Source organism: Diceros bicornis, chromosome 5, assembly GCF_020826845.1.
Source record: "Diceros bicornis minor isolate mBicDic1 chromosome 5, mDicBic1.mat.cur, whole genome shotgun sequence".
NCBI classification, from domain to species: domain Eukaryota; kingdom Metazoa; phylum Chordata; class Mammalia; order Perissodactyla; family Rhinocerotidae; genus Diceros; species Diceros bicornis.
In genome coordinates, this window is record NC_080744.1 from 61636340 (window position 1) to 61655251 (window position 18912).

The 18912-nt window shown below is 37.4% G+C and overlaps 1 protein-coding gene across 3 annotated transcripts in view; it reads left to right on the top strand.

The window, feature by feature from the left end:
• Positions 1 to 18912, top strand: part of MAP2K5 (mitogen-activated protein kinase kinase 5) — a 236955-nt gene that overhangs the window by 110492 nt on the left and 107551 nt on the right. For all 3 annotated transcript variants that reach the window (XM_058541929.1, XM_058541930.1, XM_058541928.1), the window contains exons 14-15: positions 16134 to 16207; positions 17171 to 17221. In XM_058541929.1, coding sequence (XP_058397912.1) covers positions 16134 to 16207; positions 17171 to 17221 — 125 coding nt within the window. The remainder of the gene's footprint in view (positions 1 to 16133; positions 16208 to 17170; positions 17222 to 18912) is intronic.

Sequence of the window (18912 nt, forward strand, 5' to 3'; positions counted from 1 at the left end):
CCCATGTTGGTCATTCATTCTCTTTGCCTCGGGTAATCACTGAGGATTTCTGTATTTGTGGTAATGATTTTCAAAAGACAAGAAACCTCAGATAGCATTACTTAAAAGTGTTTTTTTAAAGAATATGTGTGTAGAATATAGAAAACTCTCAAAACTCAACAGTAAAAAAACAAACAATCCAATTAGAAAATGAGCAAAAGACATGAAGAGACAGACTACTGAAGAAGATGTACAAATGGCAAATAAGCACATGAAAGGATGTTCAGCATCATTAGCCGTTAAGGAAATGCAAATTAAAAGCACAATGAGATACTACTACACACCTACCAGAATAGCTAAAATAAAAAAATAGTGGTAACACCAAATACTGGCAAGGATGCAGAGAAATTAGATCACTAATACATTGATGATAGGAATGTGAAATGATACAGCCCCCTTGGAAAACAATTTGGCATTTCTTAAAAATCTAAACATGCAACTTACCATGCAACTCAGCAGTTGCACTCCTGAGCATTTATCCCAGAGAAATGAAAACAAAACCTGTACACAAATGTTTATAGCAGCTTTATTCATAATAGCCCAAAACTGGTGACAACCCAGATGTCCTTCAATGAGAGAATGGTTAAACAAGCTGTGATAGATTCATACCATATAATACTACTATTCAGCAATAAAAAGGAATGAACTATTGATATACATAGCCTGTGTGAATCTCCAGATAATTACCCTGAGTGAAAAAAGCCAATCATAAAAGGTTACATACTGTATGATTCCATTTTTATAACATTCTTTTTTTTTTTTAATTTTTTGTTTATTGCAGTAACATTGGTTTACAACATTGTAAAAATTTCAGGTGTACATCACTACACCTCCACTTCTGCACAGATTACATCATGTTCACCACCAAAACACCAACTACAACCCATCACCACACACATGTACTGAACCATCCCCTTCACCTCCCTCCCTCCCCCCCTCCCCCCCAGCAACCACCAATCCAATCTCTGTCCCTATGTGTTTGTTTATTCTTGTTATTATCTACTACTTAATGAAGGAAATCCTACGGTATTTGACCTTCTCCCTCTGACTTATTTCACTTTGCATTATACCCTCAATGTCCATCCATGTTGTCACAAATGGCTGGATTTCATCGTTTCTTATGGCTGAGTAGTATTCCATTGTGTATATATACCACAGTATAACATTCTTGAAATGAGAAAATTATAGAAGTGGAGAGGAGATTAGTGGTTTCCAGGGGCTAATTAGGCGATGCTGGGGTGGGAGAGAAGTGGGGGCTATAAAAGGGTATGGTGATGGACACAGTCTCTGTCTTGACTGTCAGTAACCCTGTTCGTGATATTGTATTATGGTTTTACAAGATGTTACCATCAGGAGAAAATGGATAGAGGGTATACAGGACGTCTCTGTATTTCAACTACAATGATCTCAAAAAGCTTACTTTAAAAAAACAGAACATGTGATCTTTCTATAGTTGTCTGTATTTGGGTGGTCTTCTTAATTAGAGACAGTTGTCCTGGACTTTTTTCTCCCATGCATCTGTGATAGGATTTATCATAGATAGAGTCATCCCTTTTAGGACATCTGTAAGAAGATGAGGAACCCAGGGGAAATTGCCATGCAGACCACCTTCCCTTCCCATTTTGGAAATGAGTATCAGTGAAAGCCTTCGAGGAGAGACAGGTCATGTGTCATACAGGGAAGGAATACAAATGAGAGAGGGTAGTTAGTCCCCCTATCACCTCCCCTAAGATCCTTCTGCCTTGCTGGGGATTGAGATTTAAAGTAGATTATGTGATCATCATGTGTTTGACTCACAGGTCTTCATGGTACCCTGAAGTGAGCCATTCACCTTTATGGTGAGCCCCTGTCCAATCACCCTGCAAGATGTGGTCTGATGAGTGTTTGATTGACCAAGCCCCACAGATAGCTCTGATCGTCTCTTAGCCAAACCATAAAATTTAGGAGCTCATCAGAGGGAGGCGGAGAACCATGGTGTGGGGGTCATTTCTATTGGCAGAGGTTGGAGACCACAGTTAATTTATGACACTGATTTTATGCTAATGCATGTTTGTTAGATAAATAAGTTGAATCATAATTTTCTGGAAATAATATTTTTCTCCTGGGATTGTTTTGTGATGTGGCTTAATTGGAAGTCATCCTTTGTCCTCCTTTCTAGTTTTAAAGTAAGATATTTATCCTCATATAGAACATTCTGCCAAGAATGTTGAGCAGTTGGAGGACGTCTCCACATCTGTCACTTTCTCCAAAGGCGTGGTTTAAGGTGATCAGCACCTTGGAAATCAAATCAATTCTTTTGCTATTGGAGGATTAAGTTCCTTCTGGATTGGGTGCAATAATAAGTGTTATTATTGCTATTAATATTATCGTTCATTGAGTGCCTTCTATGTACTACTGTATGTAGATTTTTTGTGTGTATTATTTTATTTAAGCTTCGTGATAACCTTGCAAGAAAGGTATCATCGTATCCCCATTTTTAGGTGAGGAAATACTAAGGCCAAAAAAGGCTAAATAACTTAATCATAAGAAAGGCAGTAAGGGATTGGTAGCCTGATGGAATAGCTCTAGTTTTAGGGTCAGACCCAGGTTTAAGTGCTGCTTCTGCCTCTTAATTCAACTCAGCTATGTGACCTTGAGTCAGATCCTTAACCTCTTTGAGGTCACAGCACTCACTGTGTCTGGCACATAGTAGCTATTATTACAGTTCAAATAACAGTTTCTCAAGAGAAGGCTCAAGAGATTAAGTGAGAGAATAGTTAGAACCTTCCCCAAATCTCCCTCCTATATCTACTTTTCTGTGAGAAGTGGAAAAATCTAAAATAAAACATCTAAAGATCAGCCAGCTCTTCATGCCAAAGCTGGCATAAAAATCTAGCTGATATGTTCAGATGAGATTTATCTCATAAATATAATGCAGTTTGTTAAGGCTTAAGAGTTAGGACTGGAGAGTAGCTGTGTGGCCTTGGGCAACTAATTTCATTAGTTGGTGCCGTGATTTACTCATCTGTAAAATGGGGTTAATAGTAGTACCTATCTCAAGGGTTATAATGAAAATTAAATGAGACAATAATGCATTTGTTAATAATGCATTAGCCCAGTGCTTGGCATATAGCAAGTGCTGAAGAAGTGTTATCGGCTATAATTTTTATTATTTCTTTAGAATAATTTATCAGAGTTGCTTTTCTGATGCTGCTCCAAGTGAAGTCTACAATGAAAATGTATTTTACAATTATTTATGCATTTAATGTAGTATTCCATTGTTTTCTTTCCTTTTTCACTGAAAAGCTTTTCTAGTCACTAGGAGTCTTACAATTGGTGGTATCTTAGATGTGGGGGAGTAGGTTGTTCTAGAGCTGGGGCAAAAATACAGGTCCCTTCTGACACCAGGAACTTGTTCCTCCATACCTGGTGTTTCCCATACACCACCCAGAATTTGTGCGTATTGCCAGATAAGAATGTAAGATCCACATTAGAAGGGAACTTCTTTTAATTACTATGAAAGGATTGAGGGAAGGCAGAATTGAGAAGCCCAGGCCTTTTTGCCCTTGGTATTAGCCTTGTAAATACTACATGTCTCTTGCCTTTATCATACTTGAACGAGGAAAACCATGTTTGTTGCCTCCATCCTGAACTGACTCATGAGACTCTAGAGAATAACTGTCATTTAGGATGGCTGATTATGCTGCTTAATTTTATTTAAGGCTTTTGCAAGAATATTTGGGTGACCTACCCTTTATTATGTGATGGAGTGATTAGAATAACTTTTATATTGCGTTGTGGTTTTCTCTTAAGTGTGTTCCTGTTGTGCACAGATAAATTTGTAATACAGAATGTCAGCATAGTCTATATTTAATTGTACCTGCTGTTCTCATTCATTAGAATGCAGTCCCCAAGAAATAACTAGATAGATATATTAGTTGTTGTCTTTTCATAAGACAATTAAACATAATGAAAGAAGGTTTCTGAAGCACCCTGGCACAGTGCTAGGAGAGTTTACTAAGAGGGAAGACCTGCTAATGTGTCCTCTGGCTCCTGGTGAACTGAAAAGTGGCTTCCTGGCATTCAAGCAAAACAGTGTAATTGCTTTATAGAGGGGAAAAAGTTGAAGAGAAGTTTATTTCTGCTTCCATTATCATCCCACAACAGGGCCCCATGCCTTATTTTAAAACTGAATTCACATTTCCTTAAGAATTCTACCTTGCCTATTTCTAAAAACAGTAAGTGAGGCTTACACATGAAAGCACAGAGCAAATTAAATATTTTAAGTATAAAAACAAAAGGGAGACCAAAAGGGAGCAGAAGTAGAAGATATCACCAGCACTTGATGTGAATAGATCACAGCAAACAGGGAATCCTCAATTTGCATGGTTTTCCTTTCCTGAAAAAAGAAAGTATATAGTAGCATGTACAAAAGTCACAATTTTCTTTGGAACTGATCTTACCAGGATATTGACATATAGGTCCCTATACAAAGCACATGGGCTAACTCCAACTGTAGTTTTGTGCAAGAGCCTTTTTATATCTGTTTTGAACAGTCCCCTTGGCACCCCGCCATCTCGTGACTGAGGGTAGCCTCCCACTCTGACCCCTGATTGTGTTGGGGGCGGGGACTGGGCAGTGGGCGGGGGAGCCTTTTGTGGAGAGCTGCAGAAAGCTCGTGCTCTTGCCGGCTCTGTCCTGTATTAGCAAGCTTCAGCTTGCTGCTGTTTGTGTGGATTGTTTAATGGCTAATTGATGCAGCATGTGTAAAGATAGTTTCCTGCACGAGGCAGTTATGGGTGGCAACATGGGTTGTCTCAACATGATACCAATTTCCACAGTCAATTTGGTCAATTCAGTGAAAAAAAAAAAAAAAGAGTCCAGCCTGAAAATCAGAGCAGAGCAGTTACTGGAGGTTATTGAGGCAGCTATGGTTGATTGACCAAATTTTTCATGTTTGAACCACTTGTTTTCATATTTGTATATATAGCCTTGTTCATTTGGGGAAATAATCTGAAACACACAGAAGTGACGTTTAAAAATTGGTATCTTTCAGGGCTGGCCCCATGGTGTAGTGGTTAAGTGCATGTACTCCACTGCTGGGGGCCCGGGTTCGGGTCCCGGGCGTGCACCGATGCACCGCTTGTCAGGCCATGCTGTGGCAGCGTCCCATATAAAGTAGAGGAAGATGGGTACGGATGTTAGCCCAGGGCCAGTCTTTCTCAGCAAAAAGAGGAGGATTGGAGTGGATGTTAGCTCAGGGCTGATCTTGCTCACACACACACAAAAAATGGGTGTCTTTCTTTAAATATTTATAATCACAATCAGACCTTCTAGTGCGTATCAGTTTTGAGAGGGAATAACCATTTTACCATTGATATATAGTATATGATCAGTGTAATTAACTGATGTTTCATATTTTGTTATGAATGGAATAGGAAAGAGACCAGGGTGACCAGAAAGCACCTAAAAGACTGTGGAGAAGTTAATGTCAAAATATGTTTTGAGGCTGATTTTTTAAACAGCTTTATTGATATATAACTTATCTATCATGAAATTCATCCATTTTAAGTGTATGATTCAGGGATTTTTAGTAAGTTATAGAACTGTGCAACCATCACCATAATCTACTTTAAAACATTCCATCACCCCCAAAAAGAGTCCTTATCTCCATTTGCAATCAATCCTTTCTCCCAGCCCCAGCAAACCACTAATCTATTTTCTGACTTTATAGATTTGCCTTTTTTAGACATTTTATATAAAGAGAATCACACAATGTAAAATCTTTTGTATCTCACTTCTTTGACTTAGTATAATGTTTTTAAAGTTCATCTATGTACTTGCTGCATGTGTCAGCAGTCCATTCCTTTTTATTGCTGAATAATATTCCATTGCATGGATTTATCACATTTTATCCATCCATTTACTAATGGACATTTGCGTTGTATCCAGTTTGGGGCTATTATGAATAATGCTGCTATTCATATACAAGTCCTTATTCTGTGTTTTTATTTCTCTTGAGTAGATATTTGGGGGTGGTTAGTATCTATCTTTAAATATTTGTAATCACAGTGCATCAGGTCATCTAGTACATATCAGTTTTGAGAAGAAATGACCATTTTATTATTGATACATAGTATATGATCGGCATAATTAACTGATATTTTGTACTTTGCTAGAGACAGAATAGGAAAGTGACCACAAAGGTTATATGGTAAGTTTATGCTTAATTTTTAAAGACATTTTTTTTTTTTTTAAAGATTCTATTTATTTTTCCCCCAAAGCCCCGTACATAGTTCTATGTCATAGCTGCACATCCTTTTAGTTGCTGTATGTGGGACGCGGCCTCAGCATGGCCAGAGAAGCGGTGTGTCGGTGCGCACCCGGGATCCAAACCCGGGCCGCCAGCAGCGGAGCGCACGCACTTAACCGCTAAGCCACAGGGCTGGCCCTTTAAAGACATTTTGAGGCTCATTTTTATTCACTTGTAGGCTCCTGTAGAAAACCACCAACTGTTGTCTTTTGCATGACATGAGACCATATTTGTAAATTCTTCCATTCTTCCCACTCCCTGATACTTTTCTAATAATCTTCTAAGCACTTCAAATTATTAAACAGAGTTACATCATAACTACCTGTTATTTACGTGGGCTGTTGCTGCTGCAACTCACATGTTCATTATGTCATCATTAAAAAGCGCAGCTTGAGGGGCCGGCCCCGTGGCTTGGCGGTTAAGTGCGCGCGCTCCACTGCTGGTGGCCTGGGTTCGGATCCCGGGCGTGCACTGGCGCACTGCTTGTCCAGCTATGCTGAGGCCGCGTCCCACATACAGCAACTAGAAGGATGTGCAGCTGTGACATACAACTATCTACTGGGGCTTTGGGGGAAAAAATAAATAAATAAAATTATTAAAAAAAAAAAAGCACAGCTTGGGTTGGCCCCATGGCTTAACGGTTAGGTGTGCGCACTCCACTACTGGCAACCCGGGTTCGGATCCCAGGCATGCACCGACGCACCGCTTCTCCAGCCATGCTGAGGCCGCGTCCCACATACAGCAACTAGAAGGATGTGCAACTATGACATACAACTATCCACTGGGGCTTTGGCGCGGGGGGGGGGGGGGGGGGGGGGGGATAAGGAGGATTGGCAACAGATGTTAGCTCAGAGCCGGTCTTCCTCAGCAAAAAGAGGAGGATTAGCATGGATGTTAGCTGAGGGCTGATGTTCCTCACACACGCACAAAAAAGCCCCAGCTTACTGTGAAATCTCACTAAATGAGTGGGAAAACATTGTGACAGGAGACACATGTTGTGATTGGATAAATGTTAACTCTTCTGTGATCCCAGCTGAATAGCACTTGCCGTTCTGGAAGAAACCTGCTTTCAGCTAGAGCTTGTATAATGAAAGTGAACCTTATTTAGCATTTGAGTCTAGTCCAGTATAGTAGATGATCCACATCCTGACTTTCTAGGCTGCGAGTCATTGTCATTACAAATTCTAGAAAGCAGTAGCTTCCAGTATATATAATGCATTCAAGTTTACAAAATAGTTCTAAAATTCAGTTTTATTCATTCAGCAATTCATTGAGCCCCAGCTCTGTGACAGGCACTGCTAAGCACAGTCTCACTTAATTCTAACAGCCTTGTCAATGTGGGAAGATCAGATATCACCCTTAATCTTGTTTATCATACACACACACACACACACACACACACGTACTCACACTCACACACTTTCCATGTCATCTCTGCTTCCTCTGAGAGGATCTGACCAACAGGAATCTATTCTGACTCCTATAAAAAGCCTATCTGCATAAGATGACTAAGTTTTTTTCTAAAATGAAAGAAGATAAGAAATATCTGACTTTAAAAATGGGTCATTGTGCATTGTACCTTTATCTCACTTTCTTCAATGTGGCATCAACCTCTTGGTCGAGATGGGTTAAAACCAAACCTCAAATTACAGAACACCAAAACGTGATATTTCATATGAAATGCAAAGCGGATTAGAGTTAATTTGGTTTTTCACTAAAGGTTTGTGTTTTACATTAGAAGAAGCGTATTTCTTTTTAGTGGTATGAAAAGGACCTGTAATTCCTGGATTCTACACACCTCATTTGTATTTTCTTTGAGACAACGTCTCAGTTAAAATCAATGCTCTACTATTCATTTAAGCTCCCTTGCCTTCAATAAAACTAATTGATAAACCCTAATAATTAATGGCCTGATTACACCAAAATGACTTACATCTGCCCTGATGATTGCCATTTATAATCAGTCACTTTAATGACATCTTTTCTGTGCTTTGCTTACAGAAGAAAGGCTATGATGTTTTTAAGTAAGCTGCATGAAAAGCTGTGTGCCTTCAATTGTTTTTTTTCTATAACTTGATATTGCATTAAAATAAGCATAAATATAACTACCTCCTTAAAAGTAATCTTTCTGCTTAATCTGTTGTGCTGTTGTCTATGGCTTGGAGTGAAGTTGAAAACAAACCAAAAAAAAATTAAATCGCTTCAGTATTCCTGGAGCTATTCTTGAGAGATGTGGCATTTGCATGTTTTAAATGAAAACTTAGAAGTAGTAAGTTCAGTGGCTATATACTAGGATTGTTTACTTCAGATATAAGGTGGAATATTTTATTCAGATAAAGTAGAACTTAAATCAGAGAAGCTATCCTCATTCCAACATTTAAAGGGATTCCATTTGCTTCAAATTCTGCCACATGAATTCAGATTTAGCCTAACTACTTAAAATCCTGATATTATTTCTATCCCATCTATTTTGAAAAAGGATTTGAGACAACTTATGATATAAAGTTGAAACAATGAACAAAAGACAAAAAATAAGAATTTTAAAATAAAGGGATATTTCTACTTCTGCTCAGAAAGAAATCACTGCTATGGGACTTGCCCTTCACCAAAAACAACAAGGAAACTGGACAAAATTTATGAAACATCTGTTTTCAGACACTGGATAACAAGCAGTGCAAGACTGTGATCCCTGAGAGAGGGGAAACATGAAGTGAGCCCTATAATCACCCAGGCTTTCTGCCTGGAGACACTTTCCACACTGCATCATAGGAGGAGGAACCCAAACAGACCCTAGAGGTCTTACTGAGCTGAAGAGACAGAGTTTGGAGATCAAGAAGGACAAAATGGCTAGAATTTACAAGGTAGAGTCCTCGAGAGGCAGGAACTGTGCAGAGAAAGAGCTTGAGAAATTGTATAGGAGTCTCCTTGAATCTTTGGCCAGATATCAACCTCTGCATTCGTAGGGCAAAATCTTACAAAGCTAGACAAAGAACTCCTGTCTGGGAAAGAAAATTTGGGGGGAACTGTAACTAACTCCCAAAGCTTACACAAGTTTGAGAATACCAGCCAGAGTAGAGAGACCTTGTTGAATACATTGGAGCATTCAAGAGAGACTTTAGAAGGGTCATGCTTTAACAATGGGGCTAAACTAGCCCTAGAGTAGGGGTTACTCTAGGCTCTCCATAAATAAAAAGTCTAAAATAAGCCTCAGAATGATCGGCTATCTGCAAGTAAGTTAATTACCTTCAAGTATCAAGTCCAGCACTCTTTAAAGGATTACAACAAAATTCAGCACTCAACAATATAAGATTTACAATATCTGGCATCCAAATAAAAATTAGTAGGTGAACAAAGGATTCTTATGATGATGAATGAAAGACCATAACCAAGAGAAAAATCAGTCAGTAGAAAGAGGACCTGCCCCCCCCAAGATAATGGACTTGGCAGACAAGGACTTTGGAGCAGTTATTATAAATATTATAAGTGTACTCAAGGATTTCAAGGAAAACATGAGCATTATGAGGAGAGAAATGGAAGACATAAAAAAGAACCAAGTGGAACATCTAGAGATGAAAAATAAAATATCTGAAATCAAAATTTCACGTGATGGAATTAACAGTGGATTATACACTATGGAAGAAATGATCAATGATCTTGACGTTAGCGATATAGAAATTATCCAAAATTACTACAAAGAAAAAATAGCCTGACAAAAAAAGAGCACAGCTTCAGTGACCCTTGAGACAGTATCATGAAGTCTACAATTTATGTGTAACTGGAGTTTCAGAAGGAAAGGAGAGAGAAAAGGAAACAAAAAATAATTTGAAGAAATAATTCCCCCAGACTTTCCAAATTTGATGAAACACATAAACCCACAGGTCTAAGAAGTTAAACAGACCCTAACCAGGATAAACAAAAAGCCATACCAAAGTACATCAAAATAAAACATTTGAAAACCAGTGATTTAAAAAAATCTTTAAAATATTCAGAGAAAACAAAATACGTTAAGTAGAGAGGAACAAAAATAAGAATGACAACAGACTTCTTGTCAGAAGCTATGTAAGCCAGAAGATAATGGACAGACATCTTTTCAATCTTGGGGGAAAAAGAACCAATCAATCCAGAATTCTATGTCCAGTAAATATATTTTTCAAAAATAACAGCTAAATATAAACTTTCTTAGGCAAACAAAGCAGGGAGAATTCATTGCCAGTAGACCAGCATTATAAAAAATGTTAAAGGAAGTTATTTAGGCAGAAAATACCAGATGGATGGTTAGATATGCACAAAGAAATAAATAGCACCAGCAATGGTAAACGTGGATGTATATAGAAGACTTTTTTCTCGCTTTTAAACTTCTTTAAAAGATAATTATTTAAAGCAAAAATAAAGACAGTGTATTGTGGAGCTTATAATGCATGTAGAGGAAAGATATATAAATAATAGCACAAAGGATGGGAGAAAGAAAATGGAAATATACTACTATAAGTTTCTTACTTTATAAATGAAATGTCCTAATATTATTTGAAAGTAGACTGTGAGAATTTAAAGAAACATATTGTAAATCCTAGAATTTTTTAAATGGGTATTAAAAAAAAAAAACAACTTCAAATAGGGGCTGGTGAACTTTAACCCACAGGCCAAATTTGTCTCACTGCCTGTTTTTGTAAACAAAATTTTATTGGAACACAGCCATGCCCATTCATTTACGTACTGCCTATGATTGCTTTGCATTACAGTGGCAAAATTGAGTATTCACAACAAAAACCATATGGCCCTCAAAGCCTGAAATATGGTCCTTTACAGAAAAGTTTGCCAACCTCTGGCTAGAAACCACTAGTAGATATCAGTGGAATGCTAAAAAGAGCCCAGCTAACCCAAAAGAAGGCAAAAAAAAAAAAAGGAACAAAGAACAGATAGTAGAAATAGTAAGATTGTAGAGTTGAACTCAACCATATCAGTAATTACTTTAAATGTAAATAGTCTAAAGACTCCAATTAAAAGCATGAATTTTCAGACCGGTTAAAAAAGCAAGACCCAACTGTGTACTGTCTGCAAGACACCCACGTTAAATATAATGACAGAGATATGCCATCCAAAAACTAATTATAAGACTGTCAAAAGCAAAAATTATAATGACATATTATGGAGTTTATAGTGTATATAGAAAATGCAAAACTAATCTGTAACAACAGAAACCAGTTAGTGGTTGCAGAGGCCAGGGTGGAGTTGACTAAAGGGGCATAGAAAATTTTTGGGTGGTAGAATTGTTTCATATCTTGATTGTGGTGTAGTTACAGGGATATATATACTTGTCAAAATCATCAAACTGAACATTCAAAATGACTGGAATATAATTGATTTTTTAAAATGAATAAAATTGATTTTAAAAAGTAAAGTAAAACAAGAGAAGAAATTTCTCTTCAGCTGTTCTGAACTTTCTAGCAGTTAAATCAAGGGAGATACAGTGGGTTATGTCAGTCTTTTCTAAGTGCTGGCCTGAAGACTAGACTGTATTAGATTAATTTCTGATTCATTAAATCTGAGATAGAACTCAAAAACATTTTTTTTCAAATGCACAGCCAGGCTTGGGAGCTATTTAGTTACATAACTCTCATTGTCTTGATTATAGAAAGTGTGCCAATTGTTCAGGAAGAAAATCCCATTTAAAGTATATGTAGGCAATGTTATCATGCTGAAATCTCATGTGCAGTATTTTTGGTCAAAGAATATACTCCGGAAGGGCAGAGACAGGGACTTAACTCATGTTTCTCTCTACAGCACCTACTACCATATCTGGCGCGTGGTAAGGTGTCAATAAGTATTTGTTGAATGAGTATTTTTGAATGACTGTGGATTCTTCTCAGAATGAAAAGTATCGTTTAGAAATGTATTCATTAATAGCAAAGTGTTTTCTTTCTGAAGTATATGCTATTAAGTAGGAAAAGATGCACCTCCTTCTCAGGCCAAATTCATGCTTCTCTGGGTGAGCACATTTGCCCATCTATTTAGTAGAGATATCCATTCACTGTTTGCTCAACAAATATTGTTTCTTGTCTGTACCAGGCACGATTTTAGATATAGTAGTGAACAAAACAGATCAAGTCTCTGCATTCATGAAGCTTCCCTTCAAGAGGGGAGAACTGTGAGGGAACAGATTTACTTGTACAGATATAGTGTGTAAATGGTGCTAAATGTTAAGAAGAACATTGAAATAGGGAAGAAGGAAAGGGAGTATCTGGGATGGGAAGGTATTGCTATTCATACTGGATGGTTGGCGAAGGCTTCTCCTGAAAAGGTAGCATTCGAACAGAAACCTAAAAGAAGTGAAGGAGCAAGCCATGCATCCATATATGGGAGCAGAGTATTCCAGGGATATGGAACCACAGCGCAGGAGCCTGCCTGGCAAGGAGGCAGGTGAGATGAAGCAGAGTGGACAGGGAGAGGGCTAGGAAGGATGAGAGCACAGAGGTTGTGGGGGGCCAGCTCAGAGAAGGCCTTAGAGACCATCATGAGAACTTTGCATTTTGCATTGAGTTGGGAAGCCCTTGGAGGTATTAGGCAGAGAAGTGACCTGGTCTGATTTAAGTCTTAAAAGGATCACTTTAGCTGCTGCGTTCAACACAGACTATAGTAGAGCAAGTATAAAAATAGGGAGACCAGTTCAGTAGCCTTGTTGGGGAATGAGTGCATATGGTCTGGCAAAAATTCCTCTTCATAAACATTAAATTGGTTTTATAGTTCTACTTACTGGGCTTTGGAAATTATTTTCTTTCAGCTAGTATTTTATTCAAATACAGCTTAAATTTGCTACAGTAGCAATGGAAATTATCTCCTAAATATAATGAAATATACCACTTCGTGTAGTTTGATTACCAATGGATAATAATAGTACCTTATGTTTGTAGAGTCTTTGACAGTTTAAGAGCAATTTTACATTCATTATCTCATTTAATCCTCGCAGTTCTTGAAGATTGACTCGGAGGTAGAAACTAAAATATCACATGCCTAGTCCAAAGTCACATGCCAAGTTTGTGGCAGTGCCAAAACCACTAAAATTTGTCTCCTGGCCTGAATCCATTGATTTTGTTTAAAGAGGTCTGTTTTGTTCAAATGATGTCTCAAGGTATTGGTGGTGAGGGAGACACTTAATGTTAGCAAATTTAGCGTATTGTTTAAAAAACCATTGACCAGTGAGCAAGATACTATGCTCAGAAGGGATACGTACAAAGATGTATAAAGCATATTCCTACCACGTGAACTTATTACTTGAGGTAGTGATACCTATAACAGTAAATATGATAAGTAACTAATGATAAAAATGTTATCATATGCTCAGTTCCAAACAAATGGCACAGACAGTAAATGCCCTGCCAGTTCAAAGGAAGCAGTGACTTTGATGACCTGAGTAGTTAGGGCAACAGGGAGATGGACAGCCAGAAAATATCAAGGAAGGGTTTCTAAACCTGGAGTGGGGAGAGGGGAGAGAGAAAAGAACACACAGCATGAACAAAGGCTTAGTGATGGGTTTTTTGAGTTGGAGTTTAGTGTTGTTTTTTTTTTTTTTGAGACAATGATAAAGACAGTCTAGTTGGAATACAAAGGTTGGTTGGAAGATAACTGGTTGTCTACTACTTCCATGGGTAAAGTATTCCTGAAAACTAGGCTGAGAGGCGAATGTGCAAAAGTCATATAGTAGGCTTACCTGTAAGTTAAAAAAGGTGTTGGAGAGCTAAAAAATGCAGTAGAGTTTTTATTTACACCTGCCTTTTATAATATAATCTTTAGAATATAATTATAATTTTGTTGTTTTATTCTTTCTCTCTCTGTTGATCCACTTCAATCAAATAAGTGTCTGGTTAAAGCTAAAGATTTGTTAATTTTGGCATACCTTGTGGTTTCCAGGCGGCTCCTTCTTCCAGGAGCTCAAAATATTTGTTCATTAACTGTCTCCATCTGATGTGGTAGTTTAAGAGTGTAAATATATAAAAGAGCAGATTGTCCGAAAAGAATAATATTCTAAGTTGAGGGCCTGTAATGAGAATTAGATTTGGAAAATAAGACCTGGCTGTGTAGAGGCTAACATTTCTTTCAGTTCAGCAAACGTTTATTTATACTGTGCCTGTCTGTGATGTGTGTATTGTGCTAACTGCTGGTGCACATTTGAAAGCACAGTCCTATTCTTGAGGAGTTCACATTGGGGTTAGCAGAGGAGATCAAGAGATATTTTACTTCCTCCTCAAGGAGAGAAATGATGTAGTGCAAGTGATATATTTAATATGTTGGAAGTATAGATTTATAATGAAATTGGGGAAAACTGAAGGCAGAGAGACTGTTGATAAAAGAACTTACACCTGCCTAGGCAAACTAACTTGTATTCAAAGAGAGAGCAGAGAGCCCCCTGAAGGAAGTCTATAGTGTGTCTTGTCTGAAGGGCATGCTACAGAGACATGGTCTACAGCTAACCCCTGATCACTGAACCAGAATCATCAACATAAAATAATACTGTGTTTATGGTTTCCATTCATTTATTCTCTCATCCATTCATCAAATATTTATTAAACACTTATTATATGCCTTTTCTAGGAGCTGGGAATATAGTAGTCAATAAAAGAGACAAAGTCCCTGCCTTCATGGAGTTTACATTCTAGTGGCAGTCAGGCAAGACCAAATGAGTACATGTGTGAGAAAGTGCCTGTCACGTAGCAGATAGGGTTCAGTAATTGTTGGTTACTGAGTTTGAACTTGAAGTTTGAATTAAGTACCTACACTTGGCAAGATACTTTTTTGAGGTAGCCTTTTGCAGGGGTGGAGGGTTGGGGTGAGATTAACTCACAGATATTTTTTTAATGTTACATAAAACGTTGAGTCTCTTATTCAGTTTTGGAGTAATTAAAGTTATATGCTATATTAAATATAATAAGTTGTCTGTTCCAGACCACTTTTGCCATTGCAGATGAAACGCTGAACCAAGTGCTGTTCTGTACCATCAAAATTAGTGTGTTCTGATCCTGCTTGGCTGGTTTTTGTGGGCTTCCTGAATTTCTGAAAAGGCTCATTGTTGTCACCAACAATGCTTCACAGAAACCCTTCGTGTCATTATTTAGCAACTGACTGCTTTGGCAAAAGCTGTGTTAATTCTTTTAACTATAACAGCAGTCAAAAATGATGTAAGGGAAGAGAAGGATAAATGAAACAAAGACTGATAAGTGCCTGCATGCACACACACACATACATCTTTTAGATCAATTTCTGAGTATTATCTCAAGTAGCTTTCTTCACATAAAACCAAGAAATAGCAATACTTCTTCCATTTTCTCATTGTTTCATTCAGATATGACCTCTTACCAGCAACAAATGAATGATTTTTTCCTTGTTGGCCTCCCTTTGGCCTTACTGCTTCTTAGATGGGAGGAGTAGTTTCACGTTGAGAGCAAAGCTAAGCCTTTTGTGCAAATTCTTTGCAAGAATATTACATTTTCTTATTTACCTACTTTTGCTAAAAGGCTGGGGATAGGATGATGCATGTATTTACCGTTGTTGGAAGCCAAGATTTTATTTAACTTTCACTTGAAATAAACCTTTGCTTCTATAGAAACTAGAAATGGTTGGAATTGGAGGAGTTAGGACCTTACATTTTTGCCTCCAGATAAAATGCTTTGCATTAAATTTGTGATTAGAATTCTGGGTTGAAGAGATGATGTCATTTCTGCAGTATGGTATGGTGTGCATGTGTGCTCTTTTTAGAGCAAGCACTGTAGATATAGAATTAGTTACATGGACTTTTCTGGTCTCTTTTTAGATGTGAAGCCCTCCAATATGCTAGTAAACACAAGAGGACAGGTCAAGCTGTGTGATTTTGGAGTTAGCACTCAGGTAGGTCTCTTCTTCCTCCCAGTCTGCTTTCCTCTCTGTGACATCCACTTTTTATTTTCAGTCTACGCTCTGGATTGAAAAATTGCCTAGCTGCCAGACAAACAGAACTCTGCATCTTCTCCTCGGCTGGGAGTCTGTTATTCATTTTTAATCTCTGAGCGAGTTTCCTTCATCAGAATATGATTGTTCATTGTTTAATGACAGTAAAAACTGCTGATATTGTAATTACTACTTACGAATAGCAAACTTCATTGATATGCAGCTTTGATATGAAAGCGTTTTGGCCAGACAAAAGGGAGGGCAGAGTGGGAGCTGTGCCTGGGGAGCCCAACTGGCCCACAATAAAAATTAATATTGGGAGCAACAATGGTGGAGGGCCATTACAATGTGCAGCACAAATTTTAATTAATTTCCATTTTGGGCCTCCCCTGAGAACCCCAGTGATAGTGACCCATGAGCGTGCTGTGATGTTGATTTGAATTGCAGCCACCTTTACTCCCAGTCAAACATGAAGACCAAAGCGAAGGTCATCGTTGTATTATGAGTTGTCAAAGTCTGTTATCCCTCCAGCGTATTTAGTGTTCGTTTCATTCTAGTAACGCGTAGGGCTTCATTCACGTCTTGAGCCATCTGACTAAAAAATGAGTGTGTTCAAATTCTACTTCAAATTGACTTTTTATATCAGGCGGGTTTGGGGTACTAAAGCGATAAGCATCCTGCTGAAGTGAATTGTTTAAGGTTATCTGCTATAAACTGTAATGCTGTGCTTGTTTAAATTGGAAATCACATTCAAAAGAAAAGAGATTTAATCATTTTTAATGCCTTTGTAGATAAATTTGTTCCCTTTTACATAATTTTTAGTTGATTTATAGAAATGATGATTGTAGGTTAAATGAGGAATAATTGCCCATTTTATTTCCACATTATCTTTATATTGTTCTAACAGACTGTTTTGTCTCATAGCTGGTGAATTCTATAGCCAAGACGTATGTTGGAACAAATGCTTATATGGCGGTAAGTAAACTTATGCAAAAATAACATTTAAAACCAACATCTTTATCTTTATGTACTTGGTAATGTATAATTCTTGAATTAATTCCACAGCTTTAGCCTAACAGTTCATAAATTACAAAGTCAATCCAGTCATGATCCTATTTTTGAATCTTCCTAGAAGACATTAGGGTTTATACAGGAGCTACCAACTTATCTGACTTTGTTGACTTAACTGGTTGGTTCAAGTGGAAAATCACTGAGTTTTGAAGTTTAATCCTACAGAAAAATTGCACCTCATAGCATGTCGGCTACTTTGCCATGTTGCTTATTTAATTAACCCTCAAATATACCAAAATGTCAGTCAATAAGATTGGTTGTTTTTTCCAAGAATAGAAGCATGCTTTGTCACCAGATCAAAGTTTAATTATTGATATGACCAGCTCTTACTTATGGATCTCTGAATATAAGGGTTTAACAGGCAGTTCTCTTTAGAGCTTGTACATCTACATTCTGTTTACTTGTTGACTTCAGGCCTATTGTAAGATAACTTATTTAGTTCCACGAAATAAATTTACCCAGAATAAAAAGTGGAAGCATAGAACTGTTTCAAAGACCAGTGTGTACTTGGCTTTGACCTTTTTTTCCCCTACCTTTTAAGTAAGGGAAGTTATTTGTGTCCATGAAAATGCTTTTGTGTATTGGTTTCCATAGTCACTTCAGAATGGAGGGTTGGAAGAAACAAGCAGAAAGCTTACCTAGTATCAGTTTTAGAGCAAAGTTTTGTTTTACCATCTTAAGCTTAGTTTTTTTAGTGAGGGTTCTAGATTTATTCAGGTTGTCCATTTGACTTCCAGTAGTCTGTATATGAAGTTAAACAGTGTTAGAATGGTTGGAACCCTGGATCTTATTGTCAGTATTCTTTGTTCATATATTATCTTGATAAAAAGATGTTAATATGGATAGAACCCTGGATCTTACTCTCAGAATAGTACGAAGCAATTTTTTTATTGAGATACCAGAATAGTTAATTTTTGTCTTGCATTGTTTTTAAAGAAAATTCATTCCTTCTCGTTTTTCTAGGTAATGTGAAAAAAAAAATTAACCTCTGAAGTCACCATATCTTTTTATAAAACTTATTCACCCTCTTGGCTCTACCAGTTTAGCTGAGATTAGTGAGCCACCTTTATAATTAACAAAACTTTGCTAAATGCCACAATTTCAGTCTTTGAAAGAATATGGAACACTGGTTAAAAAAAAGCAACTATAAATGAAACAACTTCTCAACTACCCGTCATGTTCTTAGTAGCTTTAAATTGCTCTAATAATTAAATTGCATTATGTTTGAATGTACAAATCCAGATTACAGTTCTTTCTCAGATGTACTTTAAAGAAATTACTTGATTTCCTTTTTGTTTATGGATGAATGTGATTCGTCCATCTGTTCATTGAAAATGTGAGGATTAAAATTATGAAACGTTAGCTCAGATTGGCAAAGCTAAAATTGCTTTTATTCTTGGGTGAATGAATTCTAGTCATCAATTTTACAGTTCAAGCTGTAAAAAACATGAGATACCGAGGAAGTGAAGAGTGATAGCCTGATGGTGAGCTTCGCTCAGTTCAGCAGGCCCTGGTTGGCCGTGTACTTGCCTAACTGGTGTGAAATCAGAGATTGGGAGTAGGGGAAGATGGAAATAATTTTTATTATTCCGTTA